The sequence below is a fragment of the Excalfactoria chinensis genome, chromosome 14 (genome assembly GCF_039878825.1).
Source record: "Excalfactoria chinensis isolate bCotChi1 chromosome 14, bCotChi1.hap2, whole genome shotgun sequence".
NCBI lineage: Eukaryota > Metazoa > Chordata > Aves > Galliformes > Phasianidae > Excalfactoria > Excalfactoria chinensis.
The window spans coordinates 4,792,025-4,807,605 of NC_092838.1; the positions used below are offsets into that span (position 1 = coordinate 4,792,025).

Consider the following 15,581-nt stretch of genomic DNA (forward strand, 5'->3'; position numbering starts at 1 on the left):
CACCCCCCGCTCCCTCCTCCTCCCCGCCAGGCCGGGGGCGGCGGCTTTTACAGAGCGCGGTTGCGGCACGCGGCGCTGCGAGTGGGCAGCAGAGGGGCGGGCGGGGGCGGGTCTGCGGGCTGATGGGGAGCGGAGTTACCTCACGGCGCGGCTGTCGGCTCACAGGACCGGGGCAGAGGGATGGTGCCAACCTCCGTAACCGGGACTTGTTTCTTGGCACGCAGGGAGCCGAGCCTCTGCGGGAGGCGGGGAGAGTTACAGAGCAGGGTGCGGGCCTCCTCAGTCGGCGCAGTCTTTGCGGTGTAAGTGACACGGTGATATTAGTCTAAGTCCTCGGTTTACCTTTGCTTTTACCTGGTGGGTTGCAGCTACCAGCAAAGTTCAGGGTGACGGAGCTCGTATCCGAATCCCGTTTTCCTGCTGCATTAGGTTTGCTGAGCAAGGCGGTCTGCTCAAGGTTTCAAAGGGGTTTTAAAGTCATGAGAATCTCTAACTTAAATATACGCAAATCCAGTTTTACAGACCGCAGAGAATTGTGGACCATCTTTACATACACAGAATTAGCTTTCATTGATGTTAAATGTTTCCTCTTAGTTTGTACCTGGGTTCTCAGACATTGCATCTTGCTATAAGTGCCAGTCATTCTCAAAAACATCACTAGTTTGTGATGACAGCTGGTGATGAGAACGTGTTCCAGCTGTAATGCTCGTGGTTCTGTGTTCAGCTGCTCAGCTTTTGCAGCAAAGCCAGCCTCCTCCTCTGACTTCTGCTAATGGATGTTCCAGCCAGTAAACCACAGCTTGTTGTACGTGTTACGCACTGTAGATAGCAATAGTTCTCCCTTTTAGCTACCAAGCTTTATATTTCTTGTCAGTAACCAACTGTTGTGGCAACTGCTGCAGAGTAACTGCCAGCGTCACTATGTTATCCACTGTCATTCATCACCTACTGGTGTTTTGATTTCACTCTATTTAAGTGAGCAGTCTTGAGCAGTGACAACTGCAAATTGCCGTTAAATAGTTTGTTAAATACCTAATTTGTTTCCTATTAATAGCTGTGTAACAATTAGTCCCCGTTTACTTCTATTGAACATCTGACCTCAAAATACAATTAACTTGCTGAATATCTGACCTGAAAGTATAACTGCTTTGCTCGTCCTTTTCAACTGGATGGGTTTCTCTTAGAATAGCATTCTGCCAGAAAAGCATCCATCCTTGGGTCACAGCCTTGTTCTCTGCAGCAGTAAGGGCAAGGTGCAGTTGGCATTGCACAGTCAGGCTCAGATCCAGGCTGGGTGTTGCCTTGCTGAGATAACAAGGTGGAATCAAGGCCCTCTGCGTGGGTGCCGGTGCTCCAGCAGTTAGCACAGCGTGCTGCGGTGTTTGCAGAGACGCTCAGTGATGTGTGGGACGGAGCCTATCTGTGCACACGTGTGCTTTGGTTTTGACTCAGGAAACAAACACCAGGCACACCCAGAGACTGGAACACATCTGGGGCACTTGGGAAAGCTCCGCATGGCTCAGCCCTGGAATGGAGCAGGGCCGGGCTGGCACAGCAGCTCCCTGGTTTCGCTCAGCCCACTGTTGGCCTGGCTCCCACTGCGGTGCCTGTGAGCGCTGAGCTGGCGGTGCAGCACACGGGGCAGGGCAGTATTTCACGGAGCGCCGCGTCCTTGTGATGCCGGCTGCTGAGCCGCCGGGGATCGTTCCTAGCTCATAATAATAAAGGATCTAATGGAGGAACGCTGCTTTTGAGGAAGAACGTGACTTGGGAATCACGAAACAAGCCTCGATGTGAAGTGAAGCTTCTCCTCTTTAGAGCATGTTCAGGGAAAACTGATCAACGTTTGGAATGACAGCAGTGTGGAGCGGTGACTGACAGGTGCCGGCCCGGCCGGAAGGCTCCGTCAGGCGGGAGGGGCGGGACCTGCACGGGCCCGGTTTGAAAGTAACGAAAAGTTCCCAAACGCTTCTCGAGCCGCTGATTGGCGGAGCGACAGGAGGCACGTGACCAACAGCCAATGGGACGGCGGGAGCGGCCGGGCCGCGCTGAGGGAGAGCAGCGTTCCTCAGCGCAGGGTTTGGTAGTGTCTGTGAGGGGCTGTTGCGGCTCGGTTGGAGCGGGGTGTGCTGCGTGTGGAGGTGAGAGCGGTTTGGGGGTGATGGTCGGTTGTAGGCAGTCCTGGGGTGGGCTCCTGTGGAAAAGGGGCGGCAGAGGAGGCAGGAATGGTACCTTCCCTACCTAACGTCGCTACGCCTCGGCGGTCCCCGCGGTGAGGATGGTGTGGGAGCGCAGCCCGCTGGCTCCGCGCCGGTTCCGTGATCTGAGTGGGACAGGGGAGTCCCGGGACTGCGGCTGACGGCACCGAGGTCTCCAGACCCGGAGAAAACTTATAAGCGTTCTTGGAAAATCGGGCACGGGCGTTGGAGATAGAACGAAGCGGAGCTGTGGTGGAGCTGTGGGTACAGCAGCGCCCAGCCATGCAGAGCTCCTCAGCGCGGCCCCTGGCCCGCTTGTGACCTCTGCTCGTTCTCTCTCGCGGTGGTTTTCTTTTGTACCGCTTAAACAAAAGGAGAGGGGTCCGTGCGGTACGAGGAGACCCTTGGCGCAATGGGAAAGCTGCTTTTCAGGAGCAACCAGCTGAGTTTGGTTTGTTTTCACAATTGAGGAGAAACAGAACTTAGTCTTTGTCATGCAGTGTTTATGGTAGTGTTTTACTCCTGGCTGCTCTTAGTCTTTCTTCTCTCTTTTATTTCTCATTAAAGAAATAAAGAATGCACTCTAACGATGTGGTGGAGCTATGAAGATAGGCAACGCTATTCACAGAGTTGAAATGTTCCTTTATTAAAAAGATATTTAGTATGCAAGGATGGTTTGGTGTTCCTTATTCTGGGACTGAAACGGATTTTAAGTTGAGATCCCTGTGATCTCGAGGACTCTGATTCCCAAACTGAAGGTTCTTTATTAATTTTAGTTGTGTGAGGATTCTTTTTTTCTTCTTTAAGAAATATGCAATTCTGATGTCACTTGTGTGACATAACCTCCTGGGACAATTATGCTGAAGTGTTTTTCTCATTGCAGAACTCCATTCCCCACCCCTGAACACTTCCTGTATGATGTAGAGGTTTTGTAATGTTTGTAACCAGCACTTGTGCTGCTTGTGTGCAGGAAGTCTGGCATCCCAGGTGTCATTTCTGGCTTTGTGAAAACAAGTAAGGTGCAACCAGCAAGTGCATGCTGGAGCATTTGACTTTCTCTTGTTTTTTTTTCCACGTTTACTTGTCTTTAGCAGAGTATTATTAACTTTTCCTTCATGCAGAAAAATGCTCTTCCCTTTTTGTAGTGAATCTGTGCAGTGAAAAGTTCCTAATTGGTTTTATTAATTACTTTCCAATCAGTTTACATGATGATTTTAAGCTGCTAAAAAAAAAAAAAAAAAAAAAAAAAAGATGTAGAGAGGATGGTGGTGGGTGGGAATCAAGGCCATGCCCTTTCTGTTAGCTTTTTAGGAGAGATTTATGATTGCTTTTTAAATGAGTTTTTTTGTGGTTTTTTGTTTGTTTGTTTTTAGTAGGGGAGCTTTAATACATCACCCCCAAACTTAGATTTTTCAGTTTGTATATTTCACCTTCGATAAACTTGAAAATCCCTCTGAGAGAGGATACAGTGCAGGTGTACAGAGAGAAAATCTAATAGGTTGTCTTTGCATGTTGTAGGCAAAAAAGCAGGTGCCTGTGGCATGGAATGGTGATGGAACAATCTGCCTTGTGTCCTCTCTGTGGAATAAGTATAGGTCTACCAGGCTTTCCTATGTTTACAGTTTAACAACCAATTTTAAGTTGTAAGTAGTCTTCAGTAATTGTAACCATGAAACAATGTATTCTTAATGGCTGACATCACGAGCATGTCCCTAATCATTTTTTTTAATTTATTTTTTATTTTTTTTAACAAGGGCACACTTATAAAAATGCTGTGCACATCAATTGCTGCTTCTCTGAAAATTACCAGGTTCTGCAGACTTTCTATAATGTTTGTGACTCAGTTTAAATCCTTTTGTTTGCGATGTGTAATAAGGTACAAATTAGTGTATTCTCTCACTTTTTCCAAAGCACAGTGTAAGAAGACAGGTGAGAGGCAGATACAAACCAACAGTAACTGTCTGTTGATTGCAGGCCTTTTGGTTCCAAAGGGCTGTTTGAAAGCTTTCAGGAGTAAATGTTACACTTCTCACCTTGTCTGACTTCTTTCTGTCGACACAGGTAATGGTTTTAGTATTATGCTTACATTAGTCAGAAGAAATCCTTTCTTGAGACTTCTGAAGTATATTTTTATTTATGTAACCAAGTCAGGCATGTCCTGGGTGGATTCTTTGTTTTTTAAATAAAGAAATTTCCTGTTGTACGCCTGGGGAGAATTAAGCATCCAAAAGGATCTCAGACTTGCTCTTTTATGTAGTGATTTGACCACAGCAATGGAAACCAGTCCTTGATTTCTCATTGCATCTACATCACTTCTTTGTGTCTCCTGTCCTTCATTCTTAAAAAAGAATTTTAATCTTCTTCACACATTGTCTGCAATGTCTGGTGAGTGTCTGCAGTGCCTTAAATGTTGGATGCTCATTAACGTCAAAAGTACTCTTTCAACTCACTTAAAAATAGAACGGGTGCATAGTGAACTGTCCTAGGTGAGGAATGTTAATTGTGCTTGGTCTGGCTTTTCTTCATAAGAGGCAAGGAGACTCTTTGGAAAATCACTCCTTCTGTACACTCATTTTTCTTTTCTTTTTTCCCTCTCTGCAGCATGTACTTCTGAAAATATATAGAAGTAGCAGCAACCTTGAGTCTTTTTGCTGGAAAGCTCTTCATTTGTTAGAAAGAAGAGATTTAGCTTTGTCTAATCAAAGTTTCATGCTAAGAGGTGGAGTTATAAAACTTAAATTTAATAACTTCTCACCTTTGGCTCCCATTCTTACTAGTGTGATATCTACGTGATTAGACCTTCTGAAAAAAATCACAGGCTGTGAAAACAACTTGTGCTTTCCCTCTGCTTGGTTATGTAGGAATTGGATTTTTGATCACCAGACTGCTTTGAGTACTTGAAGCTGTCCTCTGCAGTAGGGAGGAGAGATGCACCAGATAGTTGACTGCCTAAACCAGGTGGTTTTACAGAGAAGTAGGTGTGAATATGGGTTATGGATTTATTTATTTATTTATTTCTGTAGGTGTAGAATTAGCTGGAAGAACTGTTTCCTCTCTACTTAGATATCAGTGATATAGTTCAGACAGCTGCCATTGCCTATCTTCAATCTGTTGAAGCGTCCATTAAATTCGTAATGCCTTTGGAATCTTTGCCTCACTTGGGGTTGACCTTGGCAGATTATCCAGAGCTTTATGACTGATATTTCTCCCTTGTCAAGGCTACCTCAGATAAAATGATACTTGGTAGTTACCTGTTTGAGTGCATTATGCACATCAGAAGGCATTTAATTATAGTACCTAATTAGTTTTCAAGCAGGAGTTACCAACTTAAGGTGCTTCATTTCCACATGGCTCTTGTATGTGTCATTCCTTTTTGGGACTATGATGTGTGCCTGTGCTTATGCTTGCAGAAGGACTGCTTGCTGGTCTGGTCTGGATTGCTGCAGTCTATCCACACATCTAGTCTAACTAGATGCTATCCCACTAGAACCTCTGTGGAGCTCTTAGCATCTTTTCCCTAGGAATTTCTGGTATTCCCTTCTCCCATGGATCTCTGAGGTATCCAAATATATAGAAACCATATCTGGATTCTGATATTTCAGGTTTTAAGTCAAAGTAGTTTTGTTTACTGTAATGAGAGGTGTTATTTTTTTTGTTGTTGTTGTTTTTTTTTTTCCCCCTCTCATGTTCAGCAGGTATGTCCATAAAAATCTTGGGTGCTCCTGTAAATGTTAACAGAGGAATTCTGAGTATCTTCATGTCTCTTGGAAGTTTCTCGTTCAGTGTTTCTCTAGGGTTGTTGAAATCAAACTTAATTTGGAGGTGTGTCTGAGATCTTCTTTTTCACCTGTGTTCTATGTGCATCTGCACAGCTATAGCTGAAGTTTGACATTTGGCCTTCTGTTCTGCATAGTCAGAGGGAAGATGCTTGCTGTGGGCAATGTGGTGTGCAGCAACCTTGGGAAACCTGGAGAAAAGAATGTGATGATTCAGTAGAGACTTTCACATTTTTATTATATCCAGCAGAATGTTGGTGAAACTGGTCTTCAGTTTGGTCTCCAGACATGCACTGCATTCCTGGGAGGAGCGATGAACAATGAAAAATGAAATGAATAAAAAGTTAATTTGCTGCATTAGTCTTAATGCTTGATCCTTCAATTTTCCAGGGCAAAAAATGAAATAAAGTGTTAAACTCTGAGATCTTGCCATGGAAGACTCGGAAGAGCATCGCTTCAGCTCAGTTGAAGAGGAAACCAGATACTGGAAAGAGTTGGCTGTGAAATACAAGCAGTGGTAAGGCAGTGGTTTCATTCCTTGAAGCAGTTTGATGGGATGTATAAGCAGTGCTTACTAAGTAAGTGAATAGCTGAACTACCTTGAATTTATCTCCCTGCGTGGCACTATGTTGAGCAGCTGCAGAAGCAGTGCAGCACCACAGGTTTCAGCATAATCTACATCGGCCCAGAGTCCTTCATGCTTATCTGAGCAGTGAATTAGTACTGCAGGCACTGCTGCTTTTGATCCCTTCTCTAGTTTGAGTAGGACTATGTGTGTTGGAGAGGGCTTTCTGTGCTAGCAAGTAGTATTTTCTTCCTCCAGTGTACAAGAAATTGTTTTGATTCATGAGGATGAATTCTGTTGCTCAACTGTGTTCTAGTGCTGAGAATACGCAGGAGGAACTGCGTGAATTCCAAGAAGGGAGCCGAGAATATGAAGCTGAACTAGAAACTCAACTGCAGCAAACGGAGTCCAGAAACAGAGAGCTTCTTTCAGAAAACAATCGGTTGCGAATGGACTTGGAGTCTGCTAAGGTAACAGTGGATGATACCTACAGTAGCTGTGTATCCTAAGCATGAAGTGAATGAGACTGATGTGTGCAGATTCAGCTTGGAAAAATTGAGAAACATCTATCTGTAATCTGCTTGGAAGAGTTCTAAATATCTCAGTGTTGTTCCTGAACCCCTATTAGCAATGTGGCTATGTTTCAAGGTAGGTTTGAAACAGGAGAAAATTGTTTGTGGCAGAGTGGAGAGCAAACATGAATTCAACACAGCTGAGTGTATGTTTATCTCAGCTATTGTTTCCGTGAATCTTTAATTTAACATCTCTAGAATAAAGAGATGTTCTGTTCCACAGCCCCAACTTGGTGATTTCCACACCCCTAACCCCAACCACAATCTTTTTGGCAATAAAAGCTCCGTGCCTGACTTAACTCTCTTTGTTCTGTCACACTGATCTCGGTTCTTGCTCTCTTAGTAGCATAGCAATATTAAATGCTCTGCTTATTATATGGGGTATTGGCCTGTTCTGTTCTCTTTAGTCATAAAAACCCAAGGAAGTTGATGAGTGAGGAGGTCTATCTGTTCAACAAAAACTTGCAGTTCATTTGATTAAGGAGAGCATAGATTTCTTTCTTCTGCTGTAAGAGCTGAGAGAAAAGGGCAGTGAATGAGCATTTGGGAATGAAATTAGTAGGAACTGACATAAAACTTCTAAGACGGAGAGTAAATATTTCAGAAAACCTTACTTAATTTTCACAGATAAGTTTATAAAAACATATTCTGCTTGAAATGAACATTTTAACAATTGGTTATTCGTGCAGACTGAAGATTGCAGTAACAGCCTGCAGCGAAGGAACAGAGGCCCCATTGATGGTCAGGTCAGCTGATGGCTTATTAGAATTGGCTGAAAACAAAGGCTCAGACCTTGCCATTCTGGTCTTTTATCTGAGTCAATTCAAGAGCAAAGCATTAAACTCATGGAGCTATTGAGCAGCAATGTTAACTGAACCCATCAAGGATTGGTGTCTACATCTAGGTTAACTCAAGTGAACTTTATAAGGCCTGCATAGTTTGTAGCTTTGAATTTACCATCTTGCTACTCCTTTGAAACTGGAGTTCAACTGGAGTTAAGTATAAATGGCAGTAATAGTTTTGGAAGGCTTATTTAGAGTGTGAAAATCTATCTAAAAGTAATCTGCTTCTTAGAGCTTGTGGGGGATGTTAAGGCCAATGTGTACCTGTGCATTCAGGGATCAGGAATTATGGCAACATGTCACCACACTTAACTAAGTAGAAATTAATAAATTCTAAATGGGTTTCTCTTTCCTTTCTCCTTGTCTGTGTGTGATATGCAAGCAGCTCTCTTCAGATTATCAGTTGTGATAGGCTATGTGCCATGGTTTTCAAGTTCCAGTATGTGGATTTGTTTTCAGTGACTTCAAGTGTGTTAAATTCTAAACAGATAAGAATGTCAGAAATGTTATTCATCTAGCAATCTCACAGCTTCAGAAAAGTCTCTGGTATGTTGAAGTGATCCAGTGGAAAGGTAGTAGAGTGTGATGCTTTTGCTGTCACATGGTGCTAACCATGTCTGGAAGAGATAACTGTAGAGAGGTTTGTGCTGGTGAAGTTCAGCTTCTTCCCCTCTGGTGTCTCTTCTAAATATACTCTAAGTGCTTTAAAGGATTTTATTTTATTTTATTTTATTTTATTTTATTTTATTTTATTTTATTTTATTTTATTTTATTTTATTTTATTTTATTTTATTTTATTTTATTTTATTTTATTTTATTTTATTTTATTTTATTTTTTCCTTTAAGGGGACTAAGACAATACCAAGTCCCTGATACACTGTTTTATTTGTCCTTGGCTAGGAAAAGTTTGAAATGCAGCATTCAGAATGGTACAGGCAAATCTCTGCACTAGAAGATGAATTGGCACAGACAAAAGCTATCAAAGATCAACTTCAGAAATACATTCGAGAACTTGAGCAAGCAAATGATGACTTGGAAAGAGCAAAAAGGTGACCTGTCTTCTATGTTTTCTATCACCTCAGTGCTGTCCTGCAGATATGGTGGCTCTAATTTGTAATGTTGTGCTTTTTAGCATTGTCCCTCTGAACTAACCTGAGCTAACTATCTACCTAGTTGATGGTTGTGATAAAAGTATTCAAGAAAAATTATAAATGATATTTTTTTCCCTTCTGTTGCTCCAACTGCACTATTTCATATTTGTAAAGATAAAATTAAACACAACAAAAAATCCTAGCCCAAAAAGTTTTACCTTCTCTTGTGGGAGAGGGAGTTCCTATATTTCTGGTAATAAAATCTTGTGTACTCCCTTTCAGAGCTGCTATAATGTCTCTTGAGGATTTTGAGCAGCGCCTAAACCAGGCTATTGAGAGAAATGCTTTTCTGGAGAGTGAGCTGGATGAGAAAGAAAACCTCCTGGAGTCTGTGCAACGTCTGAAAGATGAAGCTAGAGGTCAGACAGCAGATCTTCTATTTTTCCCCTCTTGTACTTGTTCAGTCCAATCCATTTGTCTCAGAGTTTAACTTTTGTATTTGTGTCTTTTAAATTTGCCATCTGAAATGGTTAAGCTTCACATATGTCTGCCTCAGTCCTTGAATTTGATATAGAGCAGTTTACAGGAGCTGGAGTCTGTTTTAGTCTTCTAAACTGTAGTGATGCTTTGGGGCCCTGAGGTGTAAAGAAGAGCCAGTCCAGCTAGGGGATGTGCTTTCTGACTTCCTGTAACCTGTGAAGGTCCTCTTCAGCAACCATTAACCTCTGTTGTTTCATGGCCTGTGAAAAGAGGAGTCAATGAAACACTGACAGAATGGTATAGCAGGTGGGCTGCGACTGGCTTCCAGTTAGCTTTGACAGTTGGCCTTGTGTGCTAGTTCCTCAATATGTCAGTAAGACTGGATGAGAAAATGAAGGAGACAGTGTGGATGTGGAGCTGAAGAAACACTTCCAACTCTGCTCAGATCCTGTGACCTTGAGTGGTTCATACTAGTTACAGTCACTGTGGGACAGGAGTTCCCTGTTGCTTGGCTGGATAGTTGTGGTTTCCACTTGGCCTTAGTCCAGGCTTCCTTGATATGGATACCAAGGTAGAAGGGGAAGCAGTGCAGTAGGTAGGAATAATTGGATCTCATCCTGGTGGGGATCTGCGATGTAGCCAAGATACTTCAAGTTGCAGAGCCTCAGTCTTGATGTACCTCCACATAGTAGTCTGTAACATCTGAAAGTATTAATTCCCTGCCTCAAAGAAAGCCATGTGAAATGGTATGAAGCTTAAATCTGGATAACAGCAACTGAACTAATACTGTATAATATTGTAAAAACAACTTGAGCTGCAATTCTGGGGTATGTGCTTGGAGTAGGCTTTACAAGGATAAGTGATTTGGTTCCACTGGTAGAGGTGAAGTATCTTATGAGCAAAACAGACTCTCTCAAATGCTTTTTATCTTAGTGAATACTGATTCTAGAGACATTGTGTTGCTTCCCTCACAGATCTACGGCAAGAGCTTGCAGTGCAGCAGAAACAGGAGAAACCTAAAACACCGATGCGAACTACCCTGGGAACAGAAAGAACAGACACTGCAGTTCAAGCATCGTTATCTTTGCCTTCAACTCCCTCTGTGCACCGAGCACCCAACATCAACATACCCACCTCTACGACATTTAGGAGAGGTGTGTGACAGAGAATGAGCACAGCAATGCTATGTCATACCCTTGTTTTCACCCATAGATTCTGGCTACAAGAGAAATGTGAAAATAGGAGCAGAGTATTTCAGTTAAATATGCCTAAATCCAATTACCATGATCTCAGTATTCACTGACTGCAAGTTCGGGGTCTTATTCATAGACTATTCATTTCTACTTGATGTGAATAGTCCAGTAGTAATAATCATATGGGACTCGATGAGATATTAGGACTTGATTATTGGTTCACAACTGTTCCAGAGACACTGGGCTAATTTAGGGAAAAGATTTGGAGAAACTTCTGCATAGACCTTTATGCTGTGTTCCCACTACTTGAAAAGGCTTCTCTGTGAGGGTAGGTGATTAGAGTAAAGTCTTCCTTTTACTCTGGAACAGCAGGACACTGGCAAGTCATCCTAGATAACTGTACTAAATTACTATTTCTGCTTTTGTGCTAATAGAATCAGTTACTGAAATAATCATTGCTCATTAAAAAATGGGTATTCCAGCTCCCCAACACTAACTCCCATCTCCACTGTACTTTAAAGTCAGAAATTTGTGTAGCTGTGTCTCAGAGATTACAACAAGGAGTTACACTGTCACATGCTGGTGACTGAATATTACAGTTAAAGCACTAAAAAAATTTGATTGTAGACTTTGATACCTTTAACTTAATTTTGTGAGGGAGAACTTTCACTTCCTTGAAAAAGGATTGAATTTTTTCTTGTAAAATGAGATGATGACCCTCTCTGAGAACACACTTTTGGTCCTGCTGCAGTAATAGAGATGGGGATTAGGCTGGTAAAACAAATCGCTAGAGATGTAAACCATGGCTTGTTGAGAGACTTCAGTTTAGGACTTAGTAACTTGAGCTATCTCAGAGAGTCAGTGCTTCATATTGCTGGTGGACGTGAAAGATTTGAAGGTCAAATACAGAAAGGTGAAGGTACTAATATTTCATCTGCTCTGCATGCCAGGCAGTCTTCTGATTTTGTCAAAGTGGATTTTCTGTTTGTTTCTCTGTTTGTTTTTAAACAATTGGTAATGTCTTTAACCTGCCCTGTAGGTTTTGAGGACAGTTACTGTGCAACCCCTCTCACACCTGCTGCCAGAATATCTGCACTCAACATCATGGGAGACTTGCTGCGAAAAGTAGGGGTAAGTGTTTGCTTGATAGCCAAAGCTCTTGGAAAGAAGGAGCTATCTGAAACTGTAACCAGGATTGAATATCTGCCCTGGTGCTTGGGCAAGACTGGAAAGAACATCTCAGCAAGCAAGTTAGTTCTAAGTGTAGCCTTGAAATTTGGCCTCAATTCTCTGTATTTCTGAACAACCCTGAAACAAATAAGGCCCATTTCTGCTTTATGATGTTATACATGTGTGGAGTCCTGATCTCTTTTCTTCTCCAAACTTCAGGAAGAATATGTGCAGAAAAAGACAGACTGGCATGAGTAAATAATGAGGGAATCTGTTCCGTTGGAGGGCAGAGAAGAAAGCAGGCTGATGCCTGCTGTCCAGTGGCTTCTGATAAAGCTTTCATTAATATTCCAGTTATGTTTTTAAGTAGGACCTAATGCCTTGATGAGTTAATGCTATGTAGTTTGACATTTAAAATAGTGCTGATGCTGGGAAAGCTATGTAATAGCTTCTTCCCGTCTTTTCCCCCACACTCCAGTGCTTGTTGTGTTGGCACAAGCATTTGTATGACTTGAAGGGCTGATTTGTGGAATTAACACAGCAGAAAATTATCGTAGCGATGAAGGTGGAAACATCTAGGAAAGGAGCATGTGGTAGAGAATAGGGTATCTGTGGCTCTTGTGTATCACCCAGTACACACAACCTAATGTAAGTTTAGGGAAGTAGATGGTTCCAAAGAGCATTTAATGATATTAAGTACATGTGTATGCAGTGTCGATGTCAAGAATCTGCAAGTTCCTCTACTAGACAACTCATTTTAAAGCAAACTTAAAATATATATATATATATATATGCATATATATATATTCCACACTCTGTGCAATTTTTGTGTCAAAATGAAATCTTGTGATATTATACATTACCTATCTTTACCTCAGGCTTTGGAATCCAAACTTGCCTCCTGCCGGAACTTTGTGTATGACCAGTCCCCAGACAGAACCACGGTGTCCATGTACATGAACAGAGATGTCCTTGAAACACGCATGAGTCCCTGTCAGCCTCTGTGTGATACAGGGTTAGTGCCATTCTCAGCTGTTTTGTTTTAGTGAGAACTCCAGCGCTTAGATGTGAGGAAGTACAACAGAGGAAGCTCATGCTTATTGGCTTGGTTTGGTTTATGCTTTGTTCTTGTGCAGTGATGAATTGGCAACATTTTGGCATATGGGGACTTCTCTTATCACAGTTAGGATTTTTATCCATATGAGAATTGGGGAAGTGGGGGGAAGCAAATAGTGGATTGACTCATTTGCATGTTTTATGGTTGCTAAGATGTATTTCCAGGAAGCAGCTGACAAAAGCTATTACCTAATGAACAGGTTATCTCTTTCTTCCCACTCCCCAAATATGGAAAATATATAAGTTTATTTCAAACTAGAGTTCAGTACTTTCACCATGCCAATCTTGTACTGGGTGGTTGTATTTTGGGGTTTTTTCAAGTTTTCTTAGTGTTTATAGTACAGATTATTGCAGATGCAACTATTCAGCCAGACCCTTGATCTGGGAATGCTCATTTGTCCTGTTAAACAGTGCATAAAGTTGTCGTATGGAAAGAATGTTCCATGTAGCACTTGCTGTTGCAGCCTGGGGAGAAACCTACAAGAAAGCCTCAAGGGCTGTACGTTTGCATATTCCCATAGGTGATTACATGTCTATCACTGTAATAACTGAAATTCTAACTCCTGTAAAATCTAGCCTCTCACTTCTCAGTGGGAAATGGTACCTTGTTTTATAGTGGAGACCTTAGCCTAGATCTCACAGGCTCACTTGATATTCAGACCATTGTGTTTTTGTTGTTGTTGTTTTTCAAATCTGTTGGCTTCTCTTAGTGTTGCATTCTTGTAAATGACCAGTCACTGTGATAGAGATGGTAAAACTGAGCAAGAAATGCTCTAAACTCTACTTTGTATTTGCAGGTTAGTGAAACGCCTGGAGTTTGGAACAAGACCTTCAAATATTCCAGGACCAGTGAGCCATCCTTCACAAAGTGTTGTTAAGATGCTGCTATGAAAAGGAAAAATAAAATCTTATATACATGTAACTTGAATATCAATATGCAACCAGACAGAAGTGTAAGAGTAGGTGAGGCCTGAAAAAGAAGCTACTATTGATAATGGCATCTTACAGCTTTGCCCTTCTAGCTGTTATGCTGAGTTATGTGGGTAGTTTGATGAAGCAACATTGCCTAGCAGTACAGGACATAAAATTTCTTCCTGTATTCATTGCTGTGAATAACTCCTGCTTTTTGATACTGCCAGTTAAAGCTATTGTCCCTTTACCTACAGCAAGTTCCTAGTGCAACTGTTTGGGCTTTGGCTTTTGGTGTTAATGAAATCACCCATGATGTTCTGGCTTTCTTGTGCAGTCAACAAAGTTAGAGGAGAGGTTATAGGCAGAGACAGGTGTATTTCTGTGGAGAAACTGCAGTTCTTTGTGGGTTGCTTGCTGGTCAGAATCTCGCTATGTGAAATTCTGCCTAGTGTTAAAGCTTTGTAAGCAATGATTTACCTTGAAGAGCAGATAGAAGGTGAGGAATGCTTAGGGTACTCAGGAGATCCTGGCTGGCAAAGAACATTTGCCCTGGATTATCCTATAGATATACTTTTGCTATATTGTGGCACATAGAGCCTGGCTGTTGACTGAGTTTCTAGTTCTAACATATTAATAAGTGGGTTTTACTACTTTCCAAACCTCCCTTTATTAATGTGCCTTGGGTATTTGTGAACTTATTTTATCTTCGTTTCTTTTTAATAAGATTGTTTCAGCTGTTACTAATTTAGCAATGTTTTTAGCTTGAAGAGTCCTTTCTGCTGGTCAAGTATGTCAGAATAGTGAATTATTTTTTTTAAGTTTGCGTGTTTCCCCTACAGAAATACACTACTTTTTTTTTTTTTTTTTTTTTTTTTTTTTTTTTTTTTTTTATGAAGTACACTCACAATATTAGTACACATCAGAGAAGCCTGCACTTATGAAAGCAATAATGGATAAAATGTTTTATATCTGGGGGAGAGGGAGAAATTTACATGACAAAATGCATTTTTTTTTTTGTTTTTGTTTTTTTAATGATGTAAAAACTACTGATGCATCTACTCCTCTGGAATAGGAAATAACCACAGACCATTGCCATTATTCAAGCCGTCTACAAAGTTGGCTTAACTAGGGATCAGAATAAAGCTTATTTTGAATGCTAATTGTTCACTTTGAATGTTTTTTTTGCAAGTTGTCATGCTTACCACATAAGTATTTGTCATCAGCTTCTTTGCTGCTTCTTATCAATGAAGCCTAAAGAGACATTGTTTGATGAAACTATATGCAGATTTTTCTGCATTTTTCTTCTCGTGGTTTCCTACTCTAAGGAGCGTTACTGCCATAGCTAATGATGCCTTTAGGATTTTGACAGCACTTGGCATTACTCTCTTAAAATCTTGAACTGAGCCTGTAATCTGTTTTAGTGTTTTTTGGCCTTCTTCTGTCAGACATAGTTGGCACTCTTTTATTACCCATAAGGAGCTAAATCATGAGCTACTTTGTTAGTTGTGCTGTCCCATGAACTCAGTGGACCACGTAGCCTGATGACTCAAGATGAGTTTTCTGTATGATCTTGTCAGAATTTGCCTGCTTAGTGAGCAGGTTAACTTCTGTTCAGACTGGGAGTCAGCAATGATGTAAGGTAGAGACTTAGAAAGTCAGGTGGTAG

At 41.6% G+C, this 15,581-nt stretch overlaps 1 protein-coding gene across 2 annotated transcripts; it reads left to right on the forward strand.

The window, feature by feature from the left end:
• The first annotated feature begins 184 nt into the window (after positions 1-184).
• On the forward strand, positions 185-15,073 carry NDE1 (nudE neurodevelopment protein 1). Of its 2 annotated transcripts, none has more exons than XM_072349218.1 (9): positions 185-302; positions 6,365-6,491; positions 6,856-7,009; positions 8,854-9,002; positions 9,327-9,463; positions 10,499-10,678; positions 11,757-11,848; positions 12,766-12,902; positions 13,801-14,042. In XM_072349218.1, exons 2-9 carry the CDS (start codon positions 6,406-6,408, stop codon positions 13,892-13,894), a joined length of 1,029 nt encoding a protein of 342 aa, XP_072205319.1. In that variant the 5' UTR covers positions 185-302; positions 6,365-6,405; the 3' UTR covers positions 13,895-14,042. The 2 variants fall into 2 exon arrangements, with proteins under 2 accessions (XP_072205319.1, XP_072205318.1); XM_072349217.1 differs by lacking the exon at positions 185-302 and adding an exon at positions 2,011-2,141 and having other exon boundaries at positions 13,801-15,073.
• The last annotated feature ends 508 nt before the right edge of the window (positions 15,074-15,581 follow it).